The 19,482-nt window shown below is 48.2% G+C and overlaps 1 protein-coding gene and 1 long non-coding RNA gene across 2 annotated transcripts in view; one reads left to right on the top strand and one right to left on the bottom strand.

Moving 5' to 3' along the window:
• grin2ca (glutamate receptor, ionotropic, N-methyl D-aspartate 2Ca) overlaps positions 1-8,212 on the top strand; it is a 49,514-nt gene extending 41,302 nt beyond the window's left edge. Inside the window, exon 12 of the mRNA XM_061847261.1 lies at positions 6,005-8,212. Coding sequence (XP_061703245.1) covers positions 6,005-7,609 — 1,605 coding nt within the window. The 3' untranslated portion in view covers positions 7,610-8,212. The remainder of the gene's footprint in view (positions 1-6,004) is intronic.
• LOC133515039 (uncharacterized) lies at positions 196-9,772 on the bottom strand. The gene is made up of 3 exons (XR_009798943.1): positions 8,919-9,772; positions 7,466-7,591; positions 196-573 (listed from the first exon to the last, which is right to left on the bottom strand). It is a non-coding gene; the product is annotated as an uncharacterized LOC133515039 (long non-coding RNA).
• Between the last annotated feature and the right edge of the window lie 9,710 nt (positions 9,773-19,482).

The following is a 19,482-nucleotide window of genomic DNA, read 5'->3' as shown; positions in this document are numbered from 1 at the left end:
CGTTTAGAGTGTAAAATGAAATGTGTGATGAATTATTCGTTGGAGAAAACACAACTGAGAGGGTTAGAGCGTTGCAGTGCAGTTGATAGCAGGCCAAACAATGCTCAAAAAAAAAAAAAAGCAAACAAAGTGGAGTAAGGCCAGATGAAAGCAATAAAATAACTTGAACTGAAATATTGCGTGCGCTTGTGATCCAGCAGCACCTGCATTTAAATTGCCCCATTAACAGACTCGTGTGTGTGTGGGTGTGTGTGAGAGTTTACGCGCGAGGCAGCCAGGAGCTCATAGGAGGAAGTGCAACCATCAGCACCTGACAGCGTCTTTTTTGTCATTTTCTGTTTTAGTGTTTTGATGGCTCAACCTGACTACTTTTTACATCATGTCTGTGAGAGTTGAATAATTCACTTTGTCCCACACAAGCTGGATACTGATATTGCCTAAGTCAACTCACGCTTGGATGGTCCATTCAGATCCATTCTCTGAGCCGCTTATCTTCATAAGGGTTATGATCTTTAGGCAGAAAGAAAGGTACACCCGGAACTGGTTGCCGTCCAATCACAGAGCACGTCACACCTAAAAGCAATTTACAGTCTCCAATGAATGGATGTCTTTGGGGTTGTGGGAGGAAACCGGAGTGCCCGGAGAAAACCCACGCAGGCACGGGGAGGGCATCGTGCTAAACGCTAAGCTATCACACAAAATTGCAAGTCACCGAAATAAATGATTGGGTAGTACAGGACACTTGTCATGTTGGTCTGGTTGAAACTGCAATATGGAAAAGATTAGCCAAGTATGAAGGGCAAAATAGAAAGCAAATTAGTATGTGTTAATAGAGGAAAATACTCTACTATACAATGTTAAAAAGCCATAACAGGGATCGGATACCAGAAGAAAAATTTGTACCGCTGGAATGTCAAAAATTAACCTATAGTGTACTGTAACATTAGCTTTATATAATAAATATTTATGATATAAAATTAAGGTTATGAGTTGCACAATGATGAAAACATTTTAGTCGCATTAGTGGATATAGGAAATACAAAAATAGCATTTAAGAGAAGACGTTGGCTGCAAATGCTTCTACCATGTTGATGTAAAAATACTTTTGAAATAACAAATATTGGAGCCATAATTTAGCAACATTTATGAGAAATTAAAGTAGTATAGAGTAATTAAAGTGCTGTTTTCTTCTATCCCATTATATAATATATTGCAATAACTGTCCTGCAGCAATGTCTTGACATAATTATAAGAATACGAAAATTAAAATTTTTCTGGAAGCGAATGTCTACAGGTTGGAGGTTTAGCAGTCCTCACCAAAAATGTGATTTTCCTAATAATTGACCAAGTCCAGATAATCAATCATCGGGGTGATTCATTTTTGTATGAGAGAAGTATTATGTAGGACTAGATGTTAATATCGCTCTATTCATGCATATTTCGGTTCCGATGAGGCTCTGTGGGATGTTCAAATAGGTGATGGCACCCTACGGGTTGTCAAGTGGGCTTCCTTCCATTATCAGGCGTTTCGCTGATAGGCCCACGACACTCTCAAGAGGGTTCAGGAGTGAATCCCAGCGTCCAAGGTTCACCCCCTAGGTGCCATCAATTCTCTTGAAGAGTCAACTGGGGTCTTTCCTCTTTATCCACAGCCACTGGCTGGCCTTTTCCACCGCCTTGGAGAGATCTCTGACTGCCTGACGATGGGCCTTCCCTTGGACTCCAAACTCTCTGAGGAGCCTGGATCTTGAGGAGGCTATAAACCCTCTGCAGCCAACTTCCACCAGGCGTACCTTTGCTCTCAAAACCTGCTGTTGCACTTTGGCAAGTCCTGCATACCTCAGCCACTTCCGCTCATACACCACCTCGACTGCCCCATCCCAGGGCACTGTGAGCTCGATGATGTAGATGAGCTTGAGAAAGGCGGACCAAAACACTAGATCTGGTCGTAGGGTGGTAGCTGCAATTTCAGATGGAAAGCTGAGCTTCTTGTCCAGGTCTGGCAGCAGCTTCCAGACTCGCGCACTGCCCAGCTGTCCGTTGTCTGGTGGCTTGTTGGTGTGGCTGGTTTGACTCACCCCCTCCCGAACCAGTTGGCTGACAAGGGTGGGAGGGCTTTCACCCTCATCCGCTGGTTCTCCAGAACAGCAGTGAGACACTTCAGCACTTGGTTGTGCCGCCAAGTGTAACGGCCTTGAGTAAGGCTGGTCTTACTACCAACCAGGATGTGCTTCAGTGTTGCAAGACTTGGCCATAACAGGCATTTGGGATCTTTGGCATACCATTGGTTTAGGTTTGAGGGAGAAGGCAAGATGACAGGTGATCTTTTGCCTCCACTCCTTCCCAGGCCAACCACTGCCAGGCCATTGCTTGGCCTGCGACACAGCTTGGGCGCACCTTTGTGCTTCCGACGTACCTCTTGGACCACCAGCTTGCGCCGCTTAGCAATAGTGGCCTTGCTCCACAATGGTCTACTGGCCCCGAGCCCAAGACCACTCCACCCATCCTGCACTCGGCCAAGGATGTCCTTGTGCCCAAGTGCTGCCTTTTCCTGTTCAGTTGCAGCCAGGGGAGTCCATTTCCTCCCAGTGGCCAAAATGGGAGTAGTCTGGGATACCAGCAGATCGCTGGAATCCAGTAGCCTCATTTCCAGTCTTACTTTGGCACATTTGTACTCCTCTGCCAGGCTGGAAATGGGCAGGTGTAACATCCCTTTACCAAAGAGTCCAATGCTGCTGAGGCACCTGGGAAGTCCAAGCCACTTCCTCACAAATGAGCTGATCAGTCTCTCCAGATTTTCTACCTTTGAAAGTGGGATCTCATAGAGGGTTAGTGGCCAGAGGAGTCGAGGAAGTAACCCATACTCCAAGCACCAGAGCTTTAAATTCCCAGGAAGCAGGGTTCTGTCAATTCTTTCGAAGCCACTGGCCACGTCCTTTCTGAGCTGCTCTACTTGTACTTTGTCCTTAAAGGGCTCCTGTCATGATGGATGATTTTTAGTATGTTATTAATGAAAAAACATCAGCCAATATGGGCCCATGGGTTTTTTCACCACAAAACATGATTTTGACCTATCACTCCGCCATGAAAATCCTCTCGAGGGATTTGTTTTTGAGAAGAAGCAGGAAGTGACGTAAAGGACAGCGGCACCCCCAAGTGGACTCGTTTGTTTCAATTAGTTTTACCTCCGGGAAGGTAGCTCGTTCTTCCTTCGTGTTAGCCAAAATGCCGGCTCATTGCATTGCTGGACATTGCTTGAACACTTGGGAGAATGGATTTAACCTTCATAAGTTTGCAAGAGACTCGGTTCATTGTGGAAAATGGATTGTACGGGTGCAGAGAACGAGAGCTTCGTGTGTTCCAAATAACTGGTATTTGCTGCGCGGACGGCGGCGAATCTGAAGAACCCAGCCGAGAATGCCTCACTCAGCCGCGTGCGCGCAGTAATGCGCTGTGGCTCGACGGTGTTCATCAAGTACTGCGGCGGCTTTGAACATCCCCCACAGCGCCGAAAATTAGCCACACTGGCTGAGGCACCACGTTTGGCGGTCACATATTCTGCGAAAGAGGCCCGTCGGGTTTGCGGACAGGGGCGGCTCTGAAGAACCCAGCCGAGAATGCCTCACTAAGCAGTGTGCGCACAGTAAGGCTCGACTGTGTTGTTCATCGCGTACTGCAGCGTCTATGAACACCCCCCTAAAGCAGGACGGCTCGGCTCTGTCATAAGCCACACCGGCCAGCTGCGGTGAGCCACAATGGCTCATCTCCGCCGCGGAAATGGATCGGACGGGGATGCACTTTGGCCGTGATTGCATATCATCTGAATATGGCTTGAAACAATAGTGTAATACTGCACCGAGGGCTCAAAACAATAGTGTAATATTGCCCCAGTAACTTCACTCGGTTGTGTGGTGTTCTCCTTTTCGAAAAGAGCTTCCGTGTCAGAAGGGGCGTGTTTGTCTCCCATAGTTATGGTGCACCGCGTGTTTTCATTGGCGAATGTCCGGGTGACGTCATCGACGGAGGATGCAGCCAATATGGCGACCACTTGGATATCGTAGAATGACACTTCTGCAACTTTGCGCATGGATGCTCTCCGCTCACATTTATTTTTTCGTATAGACATAGAAGTGAATAATGTTATATGTATTTTTCATTACAATATCGATTTTAGAATGTTTATAGGGATGACACTTGGGCTTTAAGAGAGGCATAATACCACCCGCCCAAGGTCTTCACAGGCTTCTCGGAGACAGTTGGAATTGGTTCCTCACCAATGTGAAAGTGGTGGTTTGACAGTTTTCTCTTGATGATGGAGATGCTTCTAGATTTACTCGGCTTGATCTTCATGCGAGCCAACTCGATGTTTTCCTGGAGCTTTTTTAACAATCGTGCAGTATAGACTTTGGTTGTGGTAAGTGTGGTGAGGTCATTCACCTGACCTCTGACTGGAACCAGCCTCACCCCAGGTCTTATTCGTTGCCGACCAACCACCCAGCGAGAGGGTCAGAGGAGGGTCTCCATGGCCAGGGTGAATAGCAGCGGGGAGATGGTACACCCAGCCATGATTCCCATCTCCAGGTCCTGCCATGCAGTGGTGTACCCTGCTGTTGTGAAACAGAGCTGGATATCCTTGGAGTCGGCCCTAACCAAGGTTGTAAACACCGCTGGTATCTTCAAATAGTCAAGCACTGTCTATAGAAGATTATGAGGGACTCAGCCAAAGGTGTTTGCTAGGTCTCAGAACACCACATGACGTTCTCTTCCCTCATTTTTAGCAACTTGGATCTGATGCCAGATGACACTTGTGTATTCTATGCATCCGGAGAAGCCAGGTATTCCTGCGTTATGGATCGACGTGACAATATGGTTGTTACCTTGCAGGTATTCTGCTAGCCTATGAGCAAGCACACTGAAGAAAATTTTCCCTCCGACATTTAGGAGGCTGATCTGTCGAAACTGCCCAATCTCTGATGAGTGCTTCTCCTTTGGGATAAGAATTTCTCCAGCTCAACGCCAGGCAGTTGGTATCTCCCTCTTCTGCCACACGACCCTCATCAGCTTCCAGAGGCATCGCAGGACATCTGGTGTGTTTTTGTACAGCCTATATGGAAGTCCATTGGGAATAGGATCTGATGCAGACCTTGCTCTACGCAGAATATGGATTACCTCACACCACCTGGGTGAACTGATGTCCAGCTCGTGCTCTGATGGATCGATTGGTGGTATATCCGGTGGGAGCATAACTTCTTCATGACAGCGGTCATCTGTGCAGGAATTTTTCAGGTGTTCTTCCAAGACGGCTTTCGTCACAGAGAGACTTCCGCTCTGCTATGCGTGTAAACTGCTGTGTCTTTTTGTATGAAAAGTGCTGACAAATAAAGATCGATTAACAACTTTCGGTGTTACAGTTTTTAGTTTTGGGCCTTGGGTTTTGCAAATTTGATTTTTGGTTTCTGTCAAGAATTTTCATTTTGCATCACTAGTTTGGATGAATCAATAAAAGACTGCAAGACAGGACTGGATAGAAAATGACATCTGAAGTATATCCTTTCCTAAAATCACTCCTGTCCTGTCCCATCCAATTCCTTGAAGTCCTTCTGTATTATTTCCCAGTGTCATTCTGTGCTCTTCTGCCCAGTTTTTTCCTGTACCAACCAAGTCAAGTCCTATACTATCCTGTCCCGTCCGTGTTTCACCAGACGTTAGTTCGGATTCCATCTATCTGTACAGTCTTGTCCGGTCTCTCCTGCCCTTTTCTGTACTGTCCAATCCTGTCCTAGCTGTCCTGTCAAATAAAGTCCTACCCAATCCTTTCCTGACCCATCCTCGCCATGCCCGTTTTATCGAGTCCTCTTCACTCCTTTCTGTCCTATTAAATCTTATCCACGAGTGACTTACGTAATCTAATCAACTTGTCCTGCCCAATCCTGCTCATTTCATATCAGACGCTGCACGTCATTGATTTGTTTTTCCTGCGTCGTGTGTTTTTGTGTGTATGCAGGGCATCTACAGCTGTTTCAACGGTGTGGAGCAGACAGATCGCAATGGCAGCATCCAGAGTCCCGACGTCACCAGCAACTACTCACAGGCTAACATGCTAAAGATGCTAAAGACAGCCAAGGATATGGTGTCGTCCGCCCGAGTGGAGAACTCTCTGGACAGCGCCACCAAGACCTTGGAGAGCTGGAGCCGCCGGGGGACAGCCGACAACACCCGGGGAGGCCTCCCACCCCGCGTGGGCACCAATGCAGATGTGGCACACTGCCGCCTGCCCTACATAGCCAGCATCACCGACAACCACTCCCCATACCCTGTCAGAAGCCGCACTCCTACGTTCCCCGTCCATTATGGAGACGCTGTTGCCCAGCCCCTATTGGACAAACCGCGGGTGATCACCCGGCCCACGCCACTGCGCTATACACTCCCCGCCCGCCATAACCTCTTAGAGAGGACACTGCCTATCTCCAGCCTCAGTAGCCCCCACCTCGCCATTCCCGATGTGTCACCCAGCCCTTCCGTCCAGCCCCACCAAGCTAATCGTCTCTACGTGGGAAACCCGGTTCGGCACCCAGCATCCCCGTTTGTCACCTACCGGGAAATCCAGGTCCCCAATGTCTACATGGAGCATAAATTCCCCCTGAGGAGGAAGCTGAGTTACCCCCCTGACTGTGGGGGCCGTAGGAGGCACAGCTATGTGTTCGACGCACCGGACCTGAGATCAAGGGCCGACTATGATGAGCCGCGATCCTGTCTGGCTGAGCTGCGGGCCAACCAGCTAATGAAAAACCATGCCCCAGACACCACCCAGGGACACTATCCTTGTGCAGCAACAGGACACTACCCGGGTGCTACACCGGGACATTACCCAAGTGCCGCTGCCAGCTGTAACTCCTGCATGAAGTCATATCCTGAACCCGAGATGGATGACGTTCCTCTGTTGGGCAAAGATAAACTCAACCGCAGAGCCTCTTTCCTCAAAGCCACCTGGGGCAATGAACGCATCCGGCAGGTGGATGAGACCAAACCGTCCACTTCCACGTCACCCCGCACCGACATGCCCGACCTATTTCCTCGGGTAGTGGTGCCGGCCAATGCCAAGTCCCACAAGCTGTATGGCAGCCTGGGGCACAACCTGTCCTGCTACCCTCTGGCTGCTGAACCTGCCTACTTGGACCCGGCTCACATGGGGTCATACCCTTACAAGCAGAAACTCAAGTACTCCGACACCACCCGGCTGCCGTCATATCGGGAGGCCATACTGCAGAACACTGCCGGCTTGCGCCGGTCATCGTCCACGTTGGTGCACAGACAATACTCCACCTACCTGAACTCTTACTCAGACCTTCCGGTCTACGTTGCACCGCCCCCGACCCAGTTCTACAACAGCCCCAAAGACATGTGCCACCTGTTCCCGTGCGCCACCCACTGCCCGGAACATGCCATTGCACGGCCCGTGGCTTACCAGAACAGTATGTTTGGGGTCGAGCGGGAGGAGCCTATTTTGGCAGGCAGGGAACGACGTCAGGTGTTGGTTGCGCGCCGGGTGAACAGTCCGTTTGTGCCAAAACCCTGGGGGAGGGTCTCTAGCCTGGAATCGGAGGTGTGAAGAAAAAAAACAAAATGAATAAAAGTGACCACCACCAGTGTATTTTGAGAGGTTGCCTCTCCGATCTCAGTGCAATAAAAACACAAGACATTGACTCACTACTGGGAGAAACCAGGAACAAACTCTTTAAAAGCATTCAACAAGTTAACCTCTGTCATTTTTAAATGCTGACACAGTGGTACCTTGACTGACAGAAGATGTTTTTCAGGTTATAAAAACTTGCCTGGTGGAATTGTTTTTGCAGTTAAGGTCCACAGCTGATGACAAACTTTCCTTGAATGGGACAGTCAAATACAGAATGAAACAAGCCTACACGGCGCTACTGCAGGCCACGAGTGACAGCCTGACGCTCACATGTAAAACCGACCAAAGTTCCTGATGTCACACATTAGGCCACGCTCCTTAAAGCCACAGTGACAACAAACAAATACGATAGTACGAATAAAAATAACACTTTTTTATAAACACACTTTCTTTACATTATTATGTTTTGGTATGCATTTATGCAATAGTGCTATCTTTCTTTGTTAAAATTAATGGAATGTGAATTTCAATGGAGAAAATTGAGTTGATATCAAAGTAAGTTATGAATTCAACGAAACTAGTAAGTCAAGGTACCACTGTGTATATGTGTGTGTGCGTGTGTGTGCGTATATATATATATATATATATATATATATATATATATATATATACACACACAAACAAACTTAAATATATATATATATATATATATAGATGGACATAAATATGCAGTGGGTACGAAAAGTATTCAGATCCCCTTAAAATTTTTACTCTTTGTGTTGTTTCAGCTATATGATAAAAGCATTTAAGGTCAGTTTTTTTTAACACTCATCAATATAAACAAAGGGTTAGGGTCAATGTAAAAACTAGGCTTTCAGCCATGCTACCCTGCGAACGCCCGATCTCGGCAGATCTCGTAAGCTAAGCGGGTTTGGCCCGGTTAGTACTTGGATGGGAGACTCCAGGGGAATACAGTGTACTGTAAGCTTCTCTCCCTGGCTAAATACAGAGGGGTTGGGTCAGGAAGGGCATCTGGTGTGAAACTGTGCCAAACAAATATGAGCGTTCATCTAAGATGACACACTGTGGCGACCCCTGATGGGACAAGCTGAAAGAAAAAGAAGGAGGGTCAATGTAAAAACTTGGAAATGTTTGCAGCTTTATTTAAAAAGAAAAACTAAATTTCCTACTTTTCAGACCCTTTGCTCATTACTTTGTAAAACCAACTTTTCTAGCTAATACAGCCATGAGCTTTTTTGGGAATGATGCAATACGTTTTCCACACCTGGAATTGGAGATCCGGCCCGAGAAGTATCTTCTAGAACTTTCTCCCATCTCCCGACTGCAAATGTGGAGCTCAGCCACGGTGATCTTTGGATTATTCTTTTACGTCTCTATTCCCCCCAATTGCTCAGTTTTGCTGGACGGCCAAGTCTAGGAAGGGTTCTGGTCATCCCATACATCTTCCATTTAAGTATGATGGAGGCCACTGTACTCTTGGGAAACCTAAATGTGCAGCAGAATTATAACCTTGGCGAGATCTGTGCCTTACCACAATCTTGTCACTGAGCTCTTGAGGCAGTTCCTTGATCTCCTGATTCTCTTTCGCTCTAATATGCTCTGTGACCTACATAGAAAGGGGTGTGGCTTTCCTAATCAAGTCCAATCAGTATAATCAAACACAACTGGACCCCAATTAAGGTGTGGAACCATCTCAAGGATGACCAGAAGAAATGGAGAAGGACCTGAGTTAAATATGAATGTCAGAGCTAAGGGGCTGAATATTTATGGCGGTGTGATAGTTCCTGTTTTTCTTTTTAAATAAATCTGCAAAATTTTCAAAAATTCAGTTTTATTCTGCCAATATGGGGTGCAGTGTGTACATTAATGAGGAAAAAAATTAACTTAGATGATTTTAGCAAATGGCTCCAATATAACTGTAAAAAAAAGTAAGGGGATCAGAATACTTTCCTTACACACTTTATATAACTTAACATTTGTTTTTCTTTTACTTTTCTAAAATTATTTTAAGTCAGCCAATTTTTTTGCCATCACTATTATATCGACAAGTCTTCCACTCAAAAGGGGAACGTATATAAAAATGTGTAATGTGTATTTCCAATGTTACGCTGCCCTTTAATAAACAACGTCCTTGCTCTGTCTCAGTGTCCACATGAACACGCTTTTACTAAAGGAGGCATTTTATGCTTGTTTTTTTTTCCTTTTTTACAATTTAAAACAACTCACAGGTGTCTGAATGATAACCCTTTACCAAAATACCCATGGACAGCTTTGTTCTACCTTCACTTCTTGTGAAGTAATATTCTTTGATTCTCTTAAGATTACTTCCACATTTAATAATGACTTCAAATTTAAATATTTATATAGCAACAATTACAATTGTTTTCTCATAATTTTTTCTATCAAACTACGACTTGTATTTTTCAAGCTCTCCTCGTAAAACCGACTTTTACTGTTGAAATTTTTTAGTGATAGAACAACTTTTTTCCTTCTTCTTTTCCTGATATGACTGCATTTTTCAACTTAAAATTATAGCTTCCTCTTAAAATTAAGATTTTTTTTCTACTTAGATTTTGATTTACGCCTCCTCGAGCCGTTACCTTATTGTGGTGGAGGGGTTTGTGTGTCCCGATGATCCTCGGGGCTAAGTTGTCTCGAGCTGTCAAAAAGGTCCTAGGTGAGGGACCAGACAAAATACAACTCCAAAACCCCTATGATGAGTACAAAAATATGATTTTGGTTTCCCTTGCCCGGACGCGGGTCACCGGGACCCCCGCTGGAACCAGACCTAGAGGTGGGGCTCGAAGGCAAGCACCTGGTGGCCGGGGCTGCACCCATGGGGCTCAGCTGGGCACAGCCCAAAATGGTAACATTGGTCACTCTTCCTGTGGGCTCACCACCTGTGAGAGGGGCCATAGGGGTCGAGTGCGATGTGAGCTGGGCGGTGGCCAAAGGCGATCCAAACCCCGGCTACAGAAACTAGCTCTAGGGACATGGAATGTCACCTCTTTGGCAGGGAAGGAGCCCGAGTTGGTGCGTGAGCTCGAGAAGTTCCGACGAGTCACACTCTCCTCTATGCATCGCTTGGGCTCTGGCACCACTCCTCTTGAGAGGGGTTGGACTCTGTTCCACTCTGGAGTTGCCCATGGTGAGAGACGCCGAGCAGGTGTGGGTATACTGATTGCTCCTGCGCTCGGGGCCTGTTTTACCCCAGTGGATGACAGGCTAGCCTCCCTCTGCCTTCAGGTAGTGGGACTGATCCTGACTGTTGTTTGTGCTTCTGCACCAAACAACAGTTCAGAGTACCCACCGTTTTGGAGACCTTAGAGTGAGTGCTGGAGAGCGTCCCCTCTGGGGACACCATCATTCTGCTGGGGACTTCAATGCCAATGTTCGCAATGACAGTGAGCCCTGGAAGGGTGTGATTGGGAAGAACGCCCCCCCCCCCTCCCCCCGATCAGAACCCGAGTGGTCTTCTGTTACTGGACTTCTGTGCTCATCAAAGATTGTCCATAACGAGCACCATGTTCAGGCATAAGGGTGTCCACATGTCCTCCTGGCACCAGGACACCCTAGGTCGCAGTTCGATGATCAACTTTGTGGTGGTGCCATTGGATTTGCAACCGCATGTCTAGGACACTCGGGTGAAGAGAGGGGCAGAGGTGTCAACAGACAACCACCTGGTTGGCTCCAATTTGGGGCAAGATAACGGTCTGATGTGGCAGGCCCAAACGTATTATGAGGGTCTGCTGGGAATGGATGGCAGATTCCCCTGTCAGAAGGAATTTTAACTCCCACTTCTGAAAGAACTTCGCTCACGTCCCAGAGGAGGCAGCGGACATTGAGTCCGAGTGGACGATTTTCCGCGCCTCCATTTATGAGGTGGCCGACCGGAGTTGTGGCCGTAAGGTGGTCGGTGCCTGTCATGGCTTCAACTCGCGAACATGATGGACACCAACAGTGAGGGATGCTCTCAAGTTGAAGAAGGAGTCCTATCAGGCATTTTTGGTCTGTGGGACACCCAAGGAAGCTGAGAGGTACCGACTGGCCAAGTGTAATGCAGCTTCGGTGGTCACTGAGGCAAAAACCCAGGTGTGGGAGGAGTTCCGTGAGGCCATGGAGAAGGACTTCAAGACGGCTTTGAGGAAATTCTGGTCCACCGTCCAGCATCTCAGGAGGGAGAAGCAGTGCACTGCCAACACTGTGTACAGTGGGGATGGGCAATGCGGACCACAACTCAGGAGGTTGTGAGTCGGTGAGGAGAATACTTCGAAGACCTCTTCAATTCCACCAACATGCCTCCCCTTGAGGAAGCTGAGTCTGGGTGCTCTGAGGCGGGCTCTTCTATCTCTGGAGTTGAGGGCACCTTGGTGGTAGGGCCCCGGGATTCTATGAGATTTGCCTGGAGTTCCTGAAGGTTCTGGATGTTGTGGGTCTGTCTTGGTTGACATGCCTCTGCAACATCGGGGACAGTGCATCTGGATTGGAAGATTAGGGTGGTGTCCCCCTTTTTAAGAAGGGTGACAGAAGGGTGTGTTCCAACTATAGGGGGATCACACTCCTCAGCCTCCCTGGTAAGGTCTATTCAGAGGTACTGAAGAGGAGGGTCCATCAGGAAGTCGAATCTCGGATTCAGGAGGAGCAATGTGGTTTCGTCCTGGCCGTGGAACAATTGACCAGCTCTGCACCCTCGGCAGGATCCTCGAGGAAGTTCCCCCAAACAGTGTGCATGTTTTGTGGACTTGGAGAAGGCGTTTGACCATGTCCCTCGGGGAGTCCTGTGGGGGGTTCTTCGGAACTATAAGGTGCCGAACCTCCTGATACGAGCTGTTCGGTTCCTGTACGACCTTTGTCAGAGTTTGGTCCACATTGCCGGCAATCAGTCGGACTTATTTCCAGTGAGACTTGGACTCTGCAAAGGCTGCCCATTGTCACTGATTTTGTTCATAACTTTTATGGACAGAATTTCTATGTGCAGCTGAGGCATTGAGTGTGTCCTGTTTGGTGGCCTCAGCATCGTATCTCTGCTCTTTGCAGATGATGTAGTTCTGTTGGCTTCATCAAGCCGTGATCTCCAACTCTTGCTGGAGCGGTTCACACCCGAGTGTGAAGCGGCTGGGATGAGAATCAGCACCTCCAAATCTGAGACCACGGTCCTCAGTAGGTAAAGGGTGGTGTGCCCTCTTTGTGTTGAGGATGAGATCCTGCCCCAAGTGGAGGAGTTCAAGTATCTTGGGGTCTTGTTCACGAGTGAGGGAAGAATGGAGCGGGAGATCGACAGATGGATCGGTGCAGCGTCTGCAGTGATGCGGACTTTGTGTCGGTCCGTTGTGGTAATGAGGGACCGATATCGAAAGGTGGAGCTCTCAACCCTTACCAGTCAATCTACCTTACAAGCGGCCAAAATGAGAGATAGGGTGAGAAGCTCGGTCATCCGGGAGGGACTCAGTGTCGACCTGCTACTCCTCCACATTGAAAGGAGCCAGATGAGGTGGCTGGGGCATCTGATTCGGATGCCCCCAGACGTCTCCAGGGAGAGGTGTTCCCTGCATGTCCCACCGGGGATGACCCAGGACATACTGGAGAGACTATGTCTCTCGGCTGGCTTGGGAACCCCTCGGGATCACTCCAGAAGAGCTTGAATAATTGGCTGCAGAAAGGGAAGTCTGGGTATCCCTGCTGAAGCTACTTCCCCACGACCCTTCCCGGAAAAACAGTAGAAAATGTATGGATGGATGGATTTGATTTAATGTAAAATTATGATTTTTTAATATCAGAAAATTAAAACTTTCTCATCAAATTATCACTTCTGGCAATGTCATTACTAAAAAAATTAAAGCTGTAACTTTTAATGTAATAGTACATTTGTACTTTATCGCTTTTCTTTCTTTTCAGTATTAAAAAAATGGTTTTCATCACACTAAAAGTAGATTTTGTGCAGACAACCAAAGTTTTCTATGCTCAAAAACACACCAGATTATTTATTTAAGCCTCCATTTTAGTGTCACTATCGGGTTTCTTTGAATGTTTTCAAAATTCAGTGGCCAAATGTAGTTGAACCAAGCAACATTACATTTTGGTGAACTGCAAAAAAAAAAAAAAAAAAAGCCAAAGAAGCAGCTCCCGGAAATACACAGAAATGCTGTTATTTTACTTAGAAATAACCATTTTGGAGTGAATCTGACCATTGTAATGTTTCTTTGACAGTTTTGAAAATTCAGCCCACAAGCAAGTGTAAGTTGGCAACATGAAATTTGTTGGGTATGTCTATTATGAGTAAACTCACAAAAAAAAAGTCTCAAACACCCACACTTGAAAAGACTTCACAAGGTTGCTATCGTGCTATAATCTCCACTGCATTTATTTTGCGACCAGTCCAGGGTGTACCGGCCTCCTCGTTCAAAGTCAGCTGGGAGAAGCTTCAGCTCACTGCATTCGTAAGGAGGACAAATACAGCCAGCATACAAATGTGACAGAGAATGGATGAATGGATGAACTTTTAAGGAGGTAAAGTTTCCCCTTAACTTTGTCTCCCAGACATGCTTCCCCGCAGACGAGGTGTTAGTCATGTGTTTAATCAAAGCACCTGCTTGACTCCGTGTTGGCTCAGAGCCACATTCTCACAAACACACACACACACACACATTTACACACCCAGTATGACCCTCATTACGTGGGTAGCGCAGATGTGTGGACGCCCACTGAGCATCTTTTATAGATCCAAGAACTCATCCTGGCCTGCGCACTTGACAGCTCTGCGCATGGACGCACAAATCCACTGAGGATGCAACGCACTTTTTGTGGGAAATGTTTGAAATTTTCCTTTTTGTGTCTGCTGTCACAAAGCACATATACTGGAGAGTGTCAAGAGTATGTTGACAACCAAGAATGTGTTTCCATAGTTCAAATTTTGGCCTAATCCAAACCAGAAAAGATCCTTTTTGTGTATTTTTTTTTAATTACAGATTCTTCCAAAAGCTCAGAAAACCTCAGTGTCTATTAAGAAAAGATACACAAATAAGAGTACGTTTATGGAAACTGTAGCTGTGCAACAGACTATGAATGCTGAGCCAGTTGAAGAACTTTTGGTCAATTTCACCTCAAAAATCTCAAATGTCATGCTGCTCTTCAAACTAACACCATCCTCTTTGTAATTTTGATCAAGAGTTAGTCAGGGCAAGACAGCAAGACTTTTCAGAAATCATCAGTAAGAACTTCAATAATACTTGCATTCTGGTTGCTGTTATTGACCAGCTCACAACCTCCCAAATCAAATAGCTCCGCAATTTCAAATAGCTGCAATGAGTTTGCCTGTTATTTTAGTCATTAAATACAATCCATTAGGTTAAATAGCACAAATCAGCAAAATGATAACATGTTACATCTGAAGTCACCCAGGGAAAACTATTACCATGTCGGAATTTGATACAGTTGACCAAAAAACTACAGAAAACAGAGAAGCAGGTGAAACCATCAATGAGTTGTCTTGACTCAATACCATCTCACTTTCTCAAAACTATTGTAAAGTCAGTGCTAGTTGATTTGCAGCAAATAATTAATTGCTCACTTCAGTCTGTCTCTGGATGCCAAGCAGCAAAGCCCAGTCTCCAGGTCTTGATTGACCCTCTCTGTCTGGCCGTTGAACTCCGGGTGATGGCCAGATGTCAGACTCGCCGAGGTGCCGATGAGGGCGCAGAATTCTTTCCAGAACCGGGTGACGAATTGCGGACCTCTGTCCGAAACGATGTCCCGTGGGAACCCGTGGTAGCGAACGACCTCGTCTAGCAACAACTGGGCAGTCTGGTTAGCCGATGGGATCTTCAGGACCGGCACGAAGTGGACCATTATCGAGATCCAGTTAACTATGGACGGAACCACAGTGTTCCCTTGGGAGGGCGGTAATCCGGTGACGAAGTTCAGTGCGATATGCGACCACGGGCAGGAGGGAATGGACAGAGGCCACAGCTCTCCAAAAGGCCGCAGGCGTTGACGAACTCTCTCATGTTCTTACTTAGGTTGGGCCACCAGAACCGTTGTTCGACTACAGAGTTCGTCTTCGCCTTGTTGGCGTGAGCCCAGTTGATGTCTCCCCGCAGTGACGGCACGACAAAGAGGCGATCGGACCGACAATGAGCGGGGCCCGGCGTCTCCCTCAGGGCCTCCTTCACCCGAGTCTCGACCGCTCAGGTGAAGCCGGACATGAAGCACGCCTCTGGTAGGACCGAGGCGGCCGCAGATGCCGTGCGATCCCCCTCGTGGGCGTCCGACTTGCAATTCTTGGAGGCTAGGTGGAAAGACAAGATGAAATTGAAACGCGTGAAGAATAGGGCCCACCTGGCCTGACGGGCGTTTAGCCGCTTCGTGGTCCTCAGGTATTTGAGGTTCTTATGATCGGTGAGGACCACGAATGGGAGTTGCGAACCCTCCAGCCAGTGTTGCCACTCCTCCATTGCCGTCTTGACCGGCAGCAGCTCTCAGTCTCCTACGTCGTAGTTCAGTTCTGCCGGGGTTAGCTTCCTTGACAGGAAGGCGCACGGGTGAATCCTTCCATCCTTAGGGCTCCTTTGCGATAAGATGGCTCCGATCCCTGAGTCCGATGCGTCTACCTCGACCACGAACTGGTGATCCGGGTCCGGCACTACGAGGATAGGCGCAGCGGTGAAACTTGCCTTGAGCTTGTCGAAAGCCACCTGGCAGGTCCTGGTCCACTTGAAGGTGTTGTGTGGGGATGTAAGAGCGTGCAGAGGGGCGGCAATGGAACTAAAGTTTCGTATAAACTTCCTGTAGAAGTTCACGAAGCCGATGAACCTCTGCACGTCCTTCCTGCTGGCGGGAGTGAGCCACCGCAGCACCGCGTCGACCTTCCCAGGATCCATTCGTATCTCCCCCTCCGCCAGGATGAAGCCCAGGAAGGACACGGAAGCTCAATGGAATTCGCATTTTTCTATTTTAACAAACAGCTGATGCTGCAACCGACGCTGGAGCACCTCTCTAACCTGTCGGATGTGGGAGGTCAGGTCTGACGAAAAGATCAGGATGTCATGGAGGTACACAAATACATTTTTATTCAGAAACTCCCGAAGTACGTTAAGAAAGACGGCTGGGGCATTCGTTAGTCCGAATGGCATCTCCAGATTCCCATAGTGTCCAGTGGGGGTGTTGAACGCTGTCTTCCATTCGTCTCCCTCCTGGATCCGCACCAGATGGTAAGCACTGCGCAGGTCCAACTTGGTGAAGATCCGGGCTCCCTGAAGAAGTTCAAATGCCGTAGCTATCAGAGGCAGAGGATACCTGTTTTTAACTGTGATGTCATTAAGTCCTCGGTAGTCGATGCAGGGCCTAGCGTAGTGTGATTTTTCTTGACGAAGAAGAACCCTGCACCGGCTGGAGAGGACGACGAGCGAATGAGACCGGTGGCCAACGATTTCTCGACGTACTCCCTAATGGCCTGGTGCTCCGGTCCCGTTAACGAAAATAACTTCCCTCTAGGAGGTGAAGTGCCTGGGAGAAGCTCAATGACACAATCATACAGCCGATGCGGCAGCAGGGATTTCGCCTTAGTTTCCGAGAACACCTCCTTCAAGTCATGATAGCAGGAGGGCACTGCGGTTAGCTTCGAGATGGTACTTAGTTCTTCTAGCCGTACCGGCGCGACTTGGAACCTCCCGTCCTCCTGGGCAGCGAAGCGCTGCCTGCAGCAATCTTTGCCCAGTGCCTTTATCCGACCCGTGGCCCAATCAATGTGCGGATTGTGATCTTTGAGCCACAGGCTCCCCAAGATAATGTCACTGCTATGTGCATTGAAAACGTGAAAGCTAATGTGCTCCGTGTGAGCGTCCGGAAAGCCCATTCGCAAAGTTTGTGTGCGGTGCATTACCTGGCAGAGGAACTTGCCGTTAGCGGCGTAGGCGTTACGGAGCCGCTGCGTAGGGAAGGTCACTGCACCCAATGCCTTGACCACGCGGGGATTAATCAGGTTTGCATTCGAACCGGAGTCGACAAACGCAGTCACAATACATGGGCGGGAGTCTGTTCCCAAGGTGAGGTGAAGAAGCGACCACCCTGACTCTACCACGGTATACCGCACACTCACCCGAGTGGAGATCCCGAGGTCAGGGCACCTCAGTCGAACCAGGCAGTGGGCAATTAAGTGACCTAGATGACCACAGTAGAAACAGCGCCCCTCCCGTCGGCGGCGCAGACGCTCCTCCGCTGGCCCGTCGAGACGCTCCACCTGCATGGGTTCTGCCATGGAGGGAAGAGTGGGCAGACTGGGCACCTCCCTCTCTCCCTCAGTCATTGCGTCCATTTGCCCCTGCATGACCAGACGTTGGTCGACCTTGAGGGCCAACGCAATGAGTGCGTCCAGCGAAGGAGGGAGGTCCACGGCGATGAGGAGGCCGCGGATCTGTGGAGAGAGTCCCTGGAAGAAGGCGACGTGGAGGGCTTCCTCGTTCCATCGGTTCTCGGCAGCCCGGATCTGAAACTTGATTGCACATTCCGAGACCCGACGACGTCCTTGGCGAAGCGTCATGAGCAAAGCCGCCGCCTTGCGTGCCGGCGTCGCATACTGGAACAATTGGGTAAGAGCAGAGACGAATACCGTCCAGGAACGACACGTCTCCAAGTTACGACTCCATTTTGCCGTGGCCCCTGCCTCCGCCCTTCCTGTCATGTGGGAAATGACGAAGGCGATCCGGGAGCGGCCCCTGGGGAAGGCGGACGCCTGCAGTTCAAAATGGAGGTCGTACTGGGCGAGGAAGGGCGTGACGTTCCCTGAGTCGCCTGAGAATCGTTCCGGTCGGGAGAGCGGAGTTATGCTGGCACAGGGGAACACTTTGGCGGGCGGAATGGGAGGAACCGGAACAACAGGCAGAGTGGCCACCGTCGGCGTGGCAGCCGCGCTAGCTTGGAAGGCTGGCCAAGGCTCCAGCCAGGCACAAATCTCATGGAGCCTCTGATTAGTAACCTGGAGAGCAGCCTCCTGCTCGACCAGGCGTCTGCCCTGAACTTGCAGCAAACGACAGATGACTTCCGAGTCGGCTGGATCCATGTTGTGGCCAGATCGTTCTGTCACGAACAAGGCTCGAGGGCGGACCCAAATGCATGACTCCAGAGGCAAGCAGGCAGTACAGAGGAAGCCTTTATTCATTCCAAGGTCAGTAATCAGTGAGTCAGTCCAAACAAGCAGAAGTAGCAGTAGCGGCAGGCTTACGAGTTTGGTCGGGAAACAGGCGTGGAGCAGATAAATAACTGGAGGAGCCAAAATTATCTTCAACTAAACTACAACAAAACTGATGCAATAGTTTTTGTGAATAAAGAAAAGAGAATTGCTGTTAGTAAATACCTGAACTAACTATCTATCAAACCAAACACCAAGTTTAAAATCTGAGAGACTGCGACCTGACTTTCAAGTCATATCAAATCAATCATAAAAACAGGCTTCAACCACCTGAAGAACATATCCAGAGTGAAAACTTGCATGTGCCAAACAGTCAAGGAAACGCTCATCCATGCTTTTATCTCAAGTAGACTTGATTATTGTAATGGTCTTCTGGCTAGGCTCCCCAAAAAGAACATTAAAGAGCTGATGCTCATTCGGAATGCTGCAGATTGGGTTCTGACCAGGACAAAGTGGTCAAGCCGATAACTCCAATTCTAAAGTCTTCCAATCAACTTTAGAATAGATTTTAAAGTTCTACGACTCGTCTTTAAATCACAAAAGTATTTAGGTCCTGAATAGATGAAAGAAATGCTTACGGAATATAAACCCAGTATATCTCTGAGATAGACTGACTCAGGTTAAATACTTCTCGAGTACTATTTGC

This window comes from Syngnathoides biaculeatus, chromosome 16, assembly GCF_019802595.1.
Source record: "Syngnathoides biaculeatus isolate LvHL_M chromosome 16, ASM1980259v1, whole genome shotgun sequence".
Classification (NCBI taxonomy): domain Eukaryota; kingdom Metazoa; phylum Chordata; class Actinopteri; order Syngnathiformes; family Syngnathidae; genus Syngnathoides; species Syngnathoides biaculeatus.
The sequence above is the reverse complement of the archived record's forward strand: the minus strand, read 5'-3'. Positions and strand labels throughout refer to the sequence as shown.